Source organism: Stereum hirsutum, assembly GCF_000264905.1.
Source record: "Stereum hirsutum FP-91666 SS1 unplaced genomic scaffold STEHIscaffold_5, whole genome shotgun sequence".
Taxonomy (NCBI): domain Eukaryota; kingdom Fungi; phylum Basidiomycota; class Agaricomycetes; order Russulales; family Stereaceae; genus Stereum; species Stereum hirsutum.
In genome coordinates, this window is record NW_006763135.1 from 1,929,648 (window position 1) to 1,941,994 (window position 12,347).

At 52.2% G+C, this 12,347-nt stretch overlaps 5 protein-coding genes across 5 annotated transcripts; all 5 read right to left on the bottom strand.

Moving 5' to 3' along the window:
- Window positions 1-2,526: 2,526 nt before the first annotated feature.
- On the bottom strand, window positions 2,527-3,754 carry STEHIDRAFT_54739 (uncharacterized protein; the record flags this gene model as incomplete). The annotated part of the gene is made up of 2 exons (XM_007302284.1): window positions 2,527-2,936; window positions 3,007-3,754. The coding sequence occupies 2 exons, from the start codon at window positions 3,752-3,754 to the stop codon at window positions 2,527-2,529; spliced, it is 1,158 nt and encodes a 385-aa protein (XP_007302346.1).
- Window positions 3,755-4,199: 445 nt separating this feature from the next.
- On the bottom strand, window positions 4,200-6,374 carry STEHIDRAFT_54363 (DEAD-domain-containing protein; the record flags this gene model as incomplete). Its single annotated transcript, XM_007302263.1, has 7 exons — window positions 4,200-4,262; window positions 4,351-4,439; window positions 4,503-5,089; window positions 5,142-5,332; window positions 5,407-5,617; window positions 5,709-5,828; window positions 5,971-6,374. The coding sequence occupies 7 exons, from the start codon at window positions 6,372-6,374 to the stop codon at window positions 4,200-4,202; spliced, it is 1,665 nt and encodes a 554-aa protein (XP_007302325.1).
- A 631-nt stretch (window positions 6,375-7,005) lies between these two features.
- On the bottom strand, window positions 7,006-7,465 carry STEHIDRAFT_120546 (uncharacterized protein). Its single transcript, XM_007302928.1, has one exon. It carries the CDS (start codon window positions 7,435-7,437, stop codon window positions 7,048-7,050), a length of 390 nt encoding a protein of 129 aa, XP_007302990.1. The 5' UTR covers window positions 7,438-7,465; the 3' UTR covers window positions 7,006-7,047.
- Window positions 7,466-7,993: 528 nt separating this feature from the next.
- STEHIDRAFT_22961 (uncharacterized protein) lies at window positions 7,994-8,218 on the bottom strand (the record flags this gene model as incomplete). Its single annotated transcript, XM_007302201.1, has 1 exon — window positions 7,994-8,218. A coding segment is annotated over one exon (225 nt), but the record flags the coding sequence as incomplete, so codon positions are not given.
- Window positions 8,219-10,732: 2,514 nt separating this feature from the next.
- STEHIDRAFT_120547 (translation factor) lies at window positions 10,733-12,059 on the bottom strand. Its single transcript, XM_007302929.1, has one exon. It carries the CDS (start codon window positions 12,036-12,038, stop codon window positions 10,797-10,799), a length of 1,242 nt encoding a protein of 413 aa, XP_007302991.1. The 5' UTR covers window positions 12,039-12,059; the 3' UTR covers window positions 10,733-10,796.
- Between the last annotated feature and the right edge of the window lie 288 nt (window positions 12,060-12,347).

Consider the following 12,347-nt stretch of genomic DNA (forward strand, 5'->3'; position numbering starts at 1 on the left):
GCCGCAGAGTCAGTAATGATGGCCGTGATGTGGATTGGCCCTAACGAGCCGATTCAGACCATACAAACCGCGGACAGGACGTCCCCGCTTGGTGAGGAAATTCAATCCATATGATTGTGATAATGGTTTAGGCGAAGGGGCAGAGCTACTATAGTTTCAGAGTCGTCCCATCTCCCAGGTCCTCTAGTTCAAAACCCAATTTTTGGTGGTTTATAAACACACAGACGTTAGAGCAAGAGTTATCAATAGCTAGTCTACCTCGTAAAGCGTTCGGTCGGGCTCGTATCTCCGGAAGAGCAATGCTCTAAACTTTCTTTCCAACACCTACGCTTACCACAATTGACGACCATACAATTAAACAGGCACACATTGGGCTTGGCCTTATTACCCGTTCCCTGGCAGAGTCCGGTGTCGAACCTTGTCAAACTCAACATTAAGTGACACAGGGGCTTTGATTTCTCCTCTGAGGCTCGATACCGACCCTGAAGGCGTTCCACTAGTACTGGTTTATTTGTGGAATGTATAGATGATCTGAGCTCAGAGACCAGTTTCGTCGGAGGCTGGATCTGTCAATTCTGCCAGCAGCCGCCGTCAGTTGCTCTCAGGCGCAGTACGTTAATTAGACAGAAATTCGTGATAGAGCAGTTTGGCAACAGCGACAGGCTCGCAAGTCGGCACATTTACACTCAGACTGGCAGGTGCTTCGTAGGCGTCATGACGAAGAGTCGTCCTTCCGAAATGCTCCACGCATGTTTTATGTAGCACTTTTTAAGCTACCGCGATGTGTACATATTTGGACAACGTAGTACGCTCCAGTTTCCTCGGATTTTTTTGCTAGGAACACATCGGAGGATACGTGCTCGGCACGAATGCAGCTAGTAAGAGCGCGTAGCTGTGGGAAGTGCTGTTATTTTGAGGACAGAAAGCTGTCGGGCTGGAGTTGCTGAAAACGCTCTAGCCAGCTCTGACGGGGAAATAGCGCTTTGAATACAAAATGTAAATGAAACGGAACGGGACGATGATCGACATTTGTTATGTCGCAAGCATGATCGGGTCCCCGGATGTTAACTTGTTCGTGGCGCCTGCCATCGGAGGGTGAATCCCGCATTACTTATTGCATATCATAGGTTCCATTCTTTATTTGACACGTCTGAACGACCTCTTCAACGCTCAAGCTTCAATGCTCACCTACTCGGATGGAGAACACTGCAACTCGTACGGAGGTCCCCGATAGCACTGCTGCTGAACTAGCACAGGAACGTCGGAACGGTGAATTAGAGCTGTTTAAATTAGAGCCTGAGTCTAGTACCCACGCGTGAATCGGACAGTGTTTGAACTACGGAGGTGAAGTTCCCCGGTGAGCGAAACTTAGCGTTCCATCCACACTGATACCAGTTCGATACGCTCATGTGCATCGTTTGCGAGCTGGAGATGGTGCGTGATGGGCGGATATTGACCGGGATTCCCGTGCGCAATAATGCGCGACTTGGACGCCACAACTCAAGTTAGCAGTATAGTAGTGTAAGGACTGACGGGCGGAGGGTTATCACCATTCAGTCGTCCAGAAACGCAAAAAAGACGTGCGGCGTATAACCGTAAGACCGTGTCAAACTATGAAAGGAAACTTCACAAAGAGATGAGCGGCCGAGTAATGAATTCATGAAGATCCATCCGAGTCGTTCGACATGATGGTCTCAGAGTCGGCCACGGCTAGCCATACATACATTTGGCCTCCTACTAGACGGATTGGGAAGTGAATCCCCGACCGTTGCGATGGAGACATGCAGATCTTGATGAGGAGCTATCCTCTGATAGGGGTGTGCTGTATAGAGGAAGTGCGTGGTCCCATTCCTGCACAACGGTGACACGGCTGCGTATTTCGGCCGCAGTTACATAGGTAACGGTATTCAGCTGTAGCAGCTAAGGGATGGCAAACGGGGACCAAGACAGGGAAAAGTACAAGAGAATCAACGACCCTTGAACGGTGATGGAGTTGTAAGTGGACTCGGATTGGATGGTGGATGGGTGGACGAATATTATGGACGTCGGAAGTACGGCGGGACAGAAATTCGCCACGCTGAATATGTAGGGGCGAATTCTGGGAAAATATACAGTACGTATATGGTCTGAGGCGAGAAAGGAGGCAGGAGACTGAGACTGAGACAACGGATACGAGACAGGGAGATGAGGGATGATGCGAATGTCAATGCGTGTATGCGATAGAGGAAGAAAAGCGGGTATTGAACGAGGACACTGATGCTGTTATACAAATGATTTGGGAGACAAGAAGGACGGGATGCGAAAAAGAATAAGAACAACGTGAATGTCAAACAGACTATCAAGATAACGTGAATTTTGAGAATAAAAAGCGGAGGGTGGAGGTTCGAAAGTGAGATGGCCGAGGGTGCCTGTCACGGCGACGCTGAGCTGAGAACCTGCCACGAAAGGGTTACATGACGATATGTTAGGGGTTGAGACCAAGTATTGATACAATGGGAGTGGGCCCAATGGGAGGGCAACGCAACGTCATGATGGCGCGAAATATAGCGTTGAATGCGGATGGATGCTCCAAAAATGGCCAGGAGAGCGGCCCATCCTGCGTGTATGGGGAAGGGTGCGACTCCAATCATGGCCGATGGGGTAAATCTGTAGGCTGAAACAACTGAAAGACGAGAATGGGAGTAAGTTCCGGAGTGAAGTACGCCGTGAGGCCAGAGGTTGCGGGACTAATAATAGGGTCATATCGTTCTCTATAGGATCATATGAGCAACCACGCGGCGAAGATGGCTTGAAGGTCGAGCAAAGACTTACCTTTACTGTAGACCACTGGGCAACGAGGTCATTTATACGTTCCCGGAGGTGGAGTCTACACCGCTCGCAAGTGAGGTGATCCGCCAAGGGTGACAGAGCACTTCGTATTGTGCCAGTCGACAAATCTGGTGGCGAATGATGCTTGAGTAAGCACGAGAAGCATGTTCAGAAACGCGGAAAGGGCGGGGATCATACCTGGTCGTGCATCCCAAGCGAGGTAGGCAGAGGCAAGAGCCCACGCTCGAGTGACTCGTTTCTGATCAGACGAATCACATTCATATGTAGGTTCGTGAGGATTTGGTGGGGAGACGAGGAGGCGTTTAAGGGCGTCTATTCGGCCGAGATGCAGGAAGACCAGCCGCTTAAGGTAAACAGGACCTATCTTCGCGGCCATCTCGTCGGTCACGGAGTAGAGAGGGAGGGAGAGAAGATGCACGGAGACGGAGGCGGCGAGTTCGAAGAGGTCAAAGGAGGCGGCAAGAGCGTACATCTCGAGTGGAGAATGGGCCGCGTTGGCGAGGATAAGACAAAATAAGGGAGAGGACGGTGCGATATAGACTTTGATGGGGATGCCGTATCGAGCCATTGCAGTGACTGCATGTGTGATGGTATCGTGGGTGGGTGAATAATGAGAGACGGACATGGAGTAGAGTGTGTGAAGGAGGACGTTGAGGACCATGGAGTTTTCGGGTAGAGGAAGGACCTGATCAGGGTCGGAGCCTGCTACGCTAGATTTAACGTGCCGTCTGAGGAGCCCATCGAAGCCGGTATGGGATGCAGCGAGGAGCTTATGGGAGTGCACATAGAAGAAGACAGAGTCGGAGGAGAGGACGACGAGGTCTTCTGGTAGCGGCTCTAGGGCTGCGCCTGGAAAGAAGGTGGTGGAGACGGAGACAAGTGTGGCCTGACTCTGAGGGTCGGAGGAGTCGACGACAGGGCCCATGTCTACCGGGGACACAGCTGCCTGAGACATCTGTGGAAAGGGGCGAGCATTGGTTAGCAGGCCCAGCAGCGGCAATGCTAGAATCAACAGACTGGAGGAGTCGGCATCTGGGCATCCTCTGCAAACATATTCGCCGGCGCTGTCACAGACGATGATGGAGAGCTCGAGCTATCGCTGTCCATGGTGAGGGGATACGGAGAGAGAATGGGAGACGGAGGAGAGAAGATGGAGACAAATCGAGTCCGAGAGAATCACCAAATAGCTTTCGCTTCCCGCCGGGATGTCGCGGGGTCGCGGCCCTCCACGGCGTCATCGACTCTCTTCCCGCCGGTTCGCGAACGTACAGCTTGGAGCCGACGCTCCAGGGCCACCCCACTCATCCGTCTTTTAGCAGCTTTTAGCTCTACACGTGTGCGTACAGAAGTAACAGAACTTCGCCATCCCTCTACGTCTCCCGCTTTCGTTTCTGTATCTCCTCTCTCTTCCCAAATCGTGAATCATGTAGCTCCTACAAATAGCCAATACCAAGTCCACATCGTCCCACGTCGAAGGAGAAAATTAGACAAATTCCACGAAAATCGACTGTAAACACTGACCATATTCGCTAGGCGCTTCGCTGTGGATACCGCGTTCAGCTTTTCCAACACTTTCGACTCGGGCAGATCCATCTCGCTCAGCTTCGTTTCTATTTCCGAAACGAATACGTCAGTCCCTTTCCGCCTTCGTCATATCTCCACCTGAAACTTACTGATCCTATTCTCAATCTTATGCACCCTCTCCTCATCCCTCGCCCCGACAAAGCTGACCGAAACACCATCCCTCCCCGCTCTCGCCGTCCTTCCGACCCTATGCGTATACTCCTCCGGCTCCTCCGGTAAATCCCAATTCACAACCATCGCCACGTCCTCAATATCCAACCCTCGAGCCCCGACATCCGTGCACACCATCACCGGAACCACACACGATTTGAAAAGCTGCAGCGAATTCAGTCGTTCTCGCTGCGTCAGACGCGAGTGCAGTGCCGTCGTACGGATATTGAGCGTTTTGAGGAGGTTGGTCAGGTAGGCTGCCGTTCGCGTTCGCGCGCAGAAGATCATTGTTGGCGGTGGTTGTTCCTGTTCTTCAGCCTCGCCTGGCTTCGATTTTGACTTTGGTTTTGACTTGGCCTTTGGCTTGGACTTGCCAGTCCGCGATGGTTTCGTTGACTCTGGTGGAGCACGCCGGAGGCGGATCGTCGACTCTGGGGGATTGCACAGAAGGTGGTAAAGATAAGATTCTTTCACTTGTGAGGGCACGAGCATGTAGAACTGCTGCAGAGTTTCAACAGTCTCGGTGCTACATCATCTTGTCAGCTAGAGTAGAGACATAGGGCACCAATGAGACATACCCTGCGGTAATCTTATGAATAAACGGCTTTTGCTTTCCTGGTCTTGGAGTCGCATCAGCTATGGCGTCAATAGACGGTGTCCAGGTAGCGGTGAAGAGCGCTGTCTGCCGATCTCGAGGGAGAACCCCGAAGAGATGCGCAAGTTCTGGGGAGAACGTGGATGTGAGGAGCCTATCCGCCTCATCAAGCACCTATCACGATAACAGTCATACTAAGGTCAGTCCAAGGCGCAACGGGGGCAAATCAGACGGGTAGGGGCGCGTACCAAGAATTTGACCCGCGACAGATCCCACTCGCCGCTACTGCTCCTCAAATGATCGACGAGTCTGCCTGGGGTAGCGATTACCACATGCGGTCTCCGTCCAAGTTCAAGAGCCTGTGTCATCATGTCCATTCCCCCCACTATCACAGCCGTCCTTATGTTGAGATGAGCTCCGAGAACGGCGAATTGTTCAGAGATCTGAAATGCGAGCTCTCTGCGGAAAAAGCGGTGTTAGTGCGATCATTCTTGAGTTTGTTTGTATCGCGAATGTGAGAATTGAGGTAGAATGGGGAAGGTATGCGAACCTGGTGGGGGTGAGAACGAGAGCATAGATTCCATATGGGTCCATGGAGAGTTTTTGAAGTATCGGAAGGGCGAACGCGATAGTTTTTCCGGAACCAGTCTTTGCATTGCCTATACAATCTCTGCCTTCCAATAACGGAGTATCAGCACACCGTCCAGACAATTTCATGCTTCATTACATGGCGACGAAAACCGAACCACACCATAGTATCATCGGCGTAGGCAAGGAATCACCAAACCTTTGAGAAGAAACAATAAACCCACTCGCCTGCTAAAAGCGGTGGAATACACGCCAACTGAATCTCTGTAGGTGCTCGTATCGCCAGTTTAGAAAGCGCAGAGATGAGAGGCGGAGAGATGTCCAGAGAGGCGAATGTGGCGTTCTTTTGTGGCGAGGTCTTCAGGTTTTGTTGGTCGGGCAGACGAGACGTCGAAGACTTGGGCTTCAAGGCGATTCGGGATGTGAGGGTAGATTCTGCATCGAGAGACTTCCATGGTGCATGCGAGCTAGCGGCCTCCTCGTCGCTTTCGCCATCCTCGCTACTCTCTTCTTCCTCCTCGTCTTCTGAGTGACCCGGACCATCTTCCTTCCCTCTCGACGGCCTCCCACTCTGTACTTCGATCTCATCCTCATAGTCCTCACCATCGCCGAAAGAACCCGTGCTCATCTCTGCGTCCGCATCCTCGAGTTCTGTAGCTAAAGGAGGAGATGGTTTGCGCCTCTTCGCGGGATGTGCCTCCTGCCTTCGCATGAGTTCATCTGTCGTCAGAGCTTTCCGTTTCGGCCCAGCCATAGTAGTGTTTAAACCTTCTTTGAGCAAAGTAGCAGAGTGAAGAAAGACGTAGAGAGGAACCCAAAAATTAGAGCAAGACAAAGTTTCAGTCACATAATATCGGAAAACTCCGGGGCAGCCAAATTCCGCGACTGCGCCACACCACTTGCTCCATCGTACTTCCAAGGAGATCAGCCCAATCATTTGCGACGAGTAAGTATGAGATGGATACAGATTATCTTTATTTTTCGCGTACAGAAGGATGGAGGGTATGTGTAAGTAACGACAGGTAAGTATGCGCATGAGATCAACATCGCGAGCAGGCACCGGGCCACAATAACCAGACGGAGAAAGCGAAGCGAAGAGAAAGCGAAGCGAAGAGAACAGAAAAGTGAGAAAAGGGAGTGCAGGAACCTTTGTGCGAGCGCATGATCGGGGTACATATAAAGATACATAAAATGCTTGTGGAGACGATGACTAGGGCTACAGTAGTTTGGGGACAACGGCGAAGATGGAGATGGGAAGATGTAGAAAGAGAAAGTCGTAATTGGGGACAACACCATGAAACCTAATCCCTCTTGTCAGCCTTGGTCGCAATAACGTCTTCCGTGCGCCCATAAGATTCATAGTCGAACCCAAAGCTCACATCGCGACCGCATGAGCCGTAAGAATTCCCCATGGTGTTGAAAACGGGCATGAAATCACTGGATAAGCCCAACGGTTGGGGGACAGTGCTAGAGTGCCGAGCGGCTATGTAGGGCAGGCCGAACATGGTGGCGTGTGCCTGAGGATATTTGAACGCGGAAGGGCTGCCGTGGTAGATGGGAGCGGCGGTAGGAGCGAGCTCGTCCATTCCAAGCTGAGTGAAGAGAGGGTCCGGCATCATGGGCAAGCTAGGGATGGAAGAAGAGGTGTAGGGAAGACGGTCCATCTCATAGGGGGCTTGAGCCAAAAACATGGAGTCGTAGTTGACCGACGCGAGAGTCTGGAAAAGACGATGTGGATGTTATAAGGCGACATTTGGCAAGTATAGGAGGACAATCAAGACGTACCGCTTCAGTATCTGTCTTCTCGGGTGTAGAGATCCGTGAGACATATCGTTCATGCCCGTTAGATTGCAGAGCGCGAGGCGGGAGGCGGAGAGAAGAATGGATGAGAGGCGATGATCCATTGGACATGGTAGCATACTCCATTGCAGAGGCAGTGTGGCTCGAGGGGCGAATCGATGGTGTAGTGGGCAGGCTCCTGAACTCAGGCGAGATACGACCAAGAGTGGGGTATTTGCCAGGCTGCGCGATGGCGGACGCCGGGCGGCTGGGAGGGAGAGAGGGGGGAAGGATGGCGTCGGCGGCACGCCTCTTCTTTCTGGGAGACGAGGAATCCGCTTTGCGCTTGGGAGGTGTAGGCGCCTTCGTAGGTCCTTCGTATTCAGGGTAATACTGCCGGACAAGCTCTACGGCCATCTCCTGGGGGTTCTTCCCACCAACATCCTTTGTCTTCTTGGGTTTTGGCACTGGCTGGTACACGTAGCCCGGATTCTCGAGCAAATGCAACCTCGCCCTCTCCCGTGCCTTCTCCTTCCAAAAATTCCGCTCCCCCTCCGAAAAACTTCTCCACAACTCAGCCGCGATCCTGCTCAGGTTCTGCTGCCTGCATTCGACGTCTTTTGGGATCTTGAGGTTCTGAAGGAAGTGGGAACGATAGAGCATGAAGGAGTTGGGTGGACGCGGGGGCCCATTGTTCTTCCGACGAGCCTGGCGATTGGAAGCAATGCGAGCGCGGCTACTCGGGTGAACGGTGTCTTGCTGCGAAGAAGAGGTGGGTGAGGGTGTAGTACCTTGCACGCCTGCATACCGTGGTCGTTGTTTCGTGCTGCTGGCGGAACCGTCGACGGCCTCTGAAAGAGGACTAGTACTGGTAGGAGGAGTGGAGGAGATAAAGGCGGTCGTGGCTGAGGAGCCACCGAGGGTGCTGGTCCACAGGTCAGAAGAATTGGAGCTAGGCGAAGAGGTATCGTTGCTCATGATCATGGACGGGCTGTTTCCTGGGGTATAATACGGAGTAGGGGGCGCTGGTAATACATATCGATGAGTTCTGATACCAGACCACACGGAAGAAAGGAGATACACAAGAGAGGTGGACTCACAATAGTACTGCATCTTTTGTGCAAAGAGTGTTGTAAGGAGTCGTAGAAGGTATCAAGGCGTTACAATGGAGAGCGTGGCGAGAGCACTTTAGATGCGAAGAGGTAAAGAAAGCCTTGTGTACAGAGGAAAAGGCCTTATCGAAAGTCAGGGGGAAGTTGCGAATGGCTCCTCTCGAAGCATACCAAGTTGCTTTTAACCATTCGCTGCACCCATAGACACATTCTGCCACCCACAAATCGCGAATACTCTCATCGGAGATGCCTTTGAAGCAAGCATGAAGGCCACGAGGCACAGATGGCAGATCACTGGCATGCGCGAAATGAACGCGTACGCAGGCAAAAGAGGTGTGGTCGACCTTGATGATGGGCCCGCGCCATAGCCTTGGGATATCCACAAGCCTCGATGCAAGCTGAAAGGCGGGCCCGATGACGCTAGCGCTGGCCCTAGACGCAGCCGTTCAGAATTGATCTTGAGTGAACAATCTGACAAAGAAACTGAAGCCCAGCGAACTGGAGCAGAGTTGAAATTGAAGTCGTAGGACCAAGCGTGTAAATTTTCTTCGTCGCCTTGTTTCCGCTTGTATCGAGGTCATCCAGAGTGGTCGTATGTAGACTCTCATAGGCTTCCGTGTTCTCCCCGGCGAGGCCCGTTTGATGTCCTATACAGCAGGTGGTGGAAGAGCCTCCGATGGATTATGTGTACAACAAAAGAGACGATAAGAAGGACGGAGCGAGGTGTGTTCCCTTCAAGAACTTGGGACGGCGAATAGCCTGAGTGGATGGAAAAGGAAACAAGAACGATCTTGTAACAGGGACCCACACCCAGAAGCAAGCGTGAGAAAACTGACAGATCTGGAATGAGATGAGCCTTATAAGGCCAAACTCTACCTGGACTACGGCGCGACTCACGGCTCATTCATCGCCTTGCGACCCTCAGGGCGAAAACAAAAATTAAGTCGCTGACCTCACGCTGGAGACTTCAACTAAAAGTCTACCAAATGCTGTGGCTAACGCCCCCACATCAGGAAACAGTCACCCATTACGCTGTGGTGGCTCATATTGGGGTTGTTCACTGTATTACTGTAGTTTTTCGCGCACAAGTTCGTGTCCCGTGTCCCATGGGGGCCGCGAACGAACTTGTGCCGCGGGACAGTCCCACCCCATTGACGTGCACGGAACTTGTAAGTAGGACAAACCAAAATTTGACCCAAATTTGACGAAAATGTGAATATATTTTAGGCTCCTAAATTGACCTCAGGAAGTTGTCAGGAAGGCCTCCGAGACACACTTTGGGCTAGATTTTGCTACTGGGTGAGCTCTTCCACCCAAATTCAGAGGGTAAATGCCTGTTGAACGGGTACGAAAGGTCGTCTCCCTGCAAAAGCGTCGATGTTCACGAACATTGTCCCTTGTCCCGGTCTGCTTGCGAACCGGGACACGAATGGATTATGTCATCTCGGCAACGGCCGAGGGGCGGTGGCGTGAACTTGTGCGCGAAAAAGTACAGTATGCCAGGTTCTCCTCGGGCTTACACCCGAGTCACTAATTTGGAGATACTCTCAGACAATGGACATTCGAGGATCAGTCATTATAATTCGGAAAGCTTGAAAGGCGAATTTCCTGTAAGTTTCTCGACAAAAGTGCAACTCCGATGCCGCCGTCCGATTAAGTTGAAGTCACAGACTCGGAGTCGGTATGAGCCACTGAGACAGCTTTCGTTAACATCACGTCCGAGTCTGCGGACGGAGAGACCAGCACAAAGTAAACGACCCGTCTTCTAAAGAGATCTGTGGACAGGAAGCTCGGGCATGTTCAATGTGGCGCGAACAAGAAAGCAACGTCTCGGAGCGCTTCCCTGTGCTCCGAGCCCGCGTCCCAGCGTCCACAGCTCTAAATTGTTATTATAGCTTTCAACCCTCTTTGGGCAGTCGAGACAGTTATCTCCCATGAGGCAATTAAATCAAAGTAGGAGAATGGAGCCATTTCCTTGGGCTGACGAACTGCGGCCTAGTAAAGGAACGGAGGAGGCGGTCAAGGGGACAAAGCAAGTTGAAGACTTCCCGCTCGAGCCTCGAAATGAAGTGTACCCGGAATCCGAACCATAGGCGCGAGATCAAGCTTTTATGCATGCCAGATAGAGCCCCCGTTGGAGGGAACAAAAAGAACATGCATCATAGAGCTATCCATTTCGACTCTCCTGCAGCCTTTCGTACCCGATTCATCACCGCCAATCCTTCCTTTTCTTCTCCGATCTCTTCCACCAGGATCATATCTACACCCTTCTCGTCTAACGTCAATAGTCCATCGAATAACCGCTGTGCCGTCATCGCGGGATCGGCCACAGCACCTAGTGGATACAGCACCCACTCTATTGACTCCCTGTCCTGAGCAAATCGTAGGAGTTGCGAGTCGCTGGGCACCAATAACCCAATCTTGGTGATTATTGGGTGTGGCACAGGAGCTGATGAACCCAACGACGCGAAGAATTCGGTGGCGGAGACGACAGAGGCATGGGCAGGTGGAGGAGAGGTCGAAGACGAAGTATGCAAGAGGGTGACCGGAACAGAAGGCGAGTAATGTCGATACTTCATCCCGGGCGTCGTAGGTGCTTTCTCCATCGCCGCATCTTGGAAATCTCGCCTATGCACTAGGACGGCCGGCCTCGTCTCCTTACTCTCTATCTCTTCATCGAGAACGTTCTGCATGTCTTCCACAGTAACTCCGCCTGGCCTCAATACCCTGAGGTTTCCATCGTCTCTTAGCCCATCCACGACTGTACTCTCCAATCCAACCTCACATCTCCCTCCGTCGAGTATGACCTCCAACTTTCCACCCAGATCCCTCGCCACATGCTCTGCCCTCGTCGGACTTGGTTTTCCGCTAGAGTTCGCAGATGGCGCTGCTATTGGTGCATCCGCCAGGGCGATGAGTGCCCTCGCCACAGGATGCGACGGCATTCGGATCGCGACGGTAGGTTGACCGGCAGTGATGATGGACGGAACGATAGATGGCGAGGAAGGGAAGAGGAGCGTAAGTGGTCCTGGCCAGAACCGACGCATCAGGATTTCGTACATTGGAGGAATAATGTAGTCCACGGGAAGAAGTTGACGGAGCATCGAGAGCGAAGATACGTGGACGATGAGAGGGTTGTCTGCCGGACGGCCCTTGGTGGAGAATATTCGGGCTGCTGCTTCGGTTTTGAGAGCTAGGGCACCGAGTCCGTAGACGGTTTCTGTGGGGAAAGCGATGGGCTCGCCATTTGTGATGTGGCGTGCTGCGACGGTCAAGGACTCTAATGTCTCTGGATCGTCAATTTTGGGCGGGGGATCTGCGCCGTCAGAGGAGATGGGAAACGTGATAGAGGATGGGTCGCATTTCAGAACACGAGTGTGAATCTGAGTTGAGGTGGCCATGGTGCGCGGATGGAGGAGAAACGGCCGGGGGTTCAGTCTTTTAAGGAAGAGTGTTTTGTTGATAAAGATCAGTGCAGCAAAAAGCGGCATGCACTATCGCTGGTGACGACGATTTTCATATTTATCAGTATCAGTCTCTCCGTAGAAGCTACTAGTACTAGAGCTTACTATCAGTAATCTGAGTTGCGCAAGAGGGTGCTGAGGTCGAGGGACTAGTCATGACTGCAAGCCGCGACTGAAAGAAAAATGCTGCGCCGAAATTTGCCTCATCTGGCGGAAGAGGGCGAACACAAGCTCAAACAGACTCAA

What these genes read in the sequence shown, in the direction of transcription:
- STEHIDRAFT_120547 (XM_007302929.1), bottom strand. Translation starts at nt 12,038, where the DNA reads ATGGCCACCTCAACTCAGATTCACACTCGTGTTCTGAAATGCGACCCA.
- STEHIDRAFT_120546 (XM_007302928.1), bottom strand. Translation starts at nt 7,437, where the DNA reads ATGTTTTTGGCTCAAGCCCCCTATGAGATGGACCGTCTTCCCTACACC.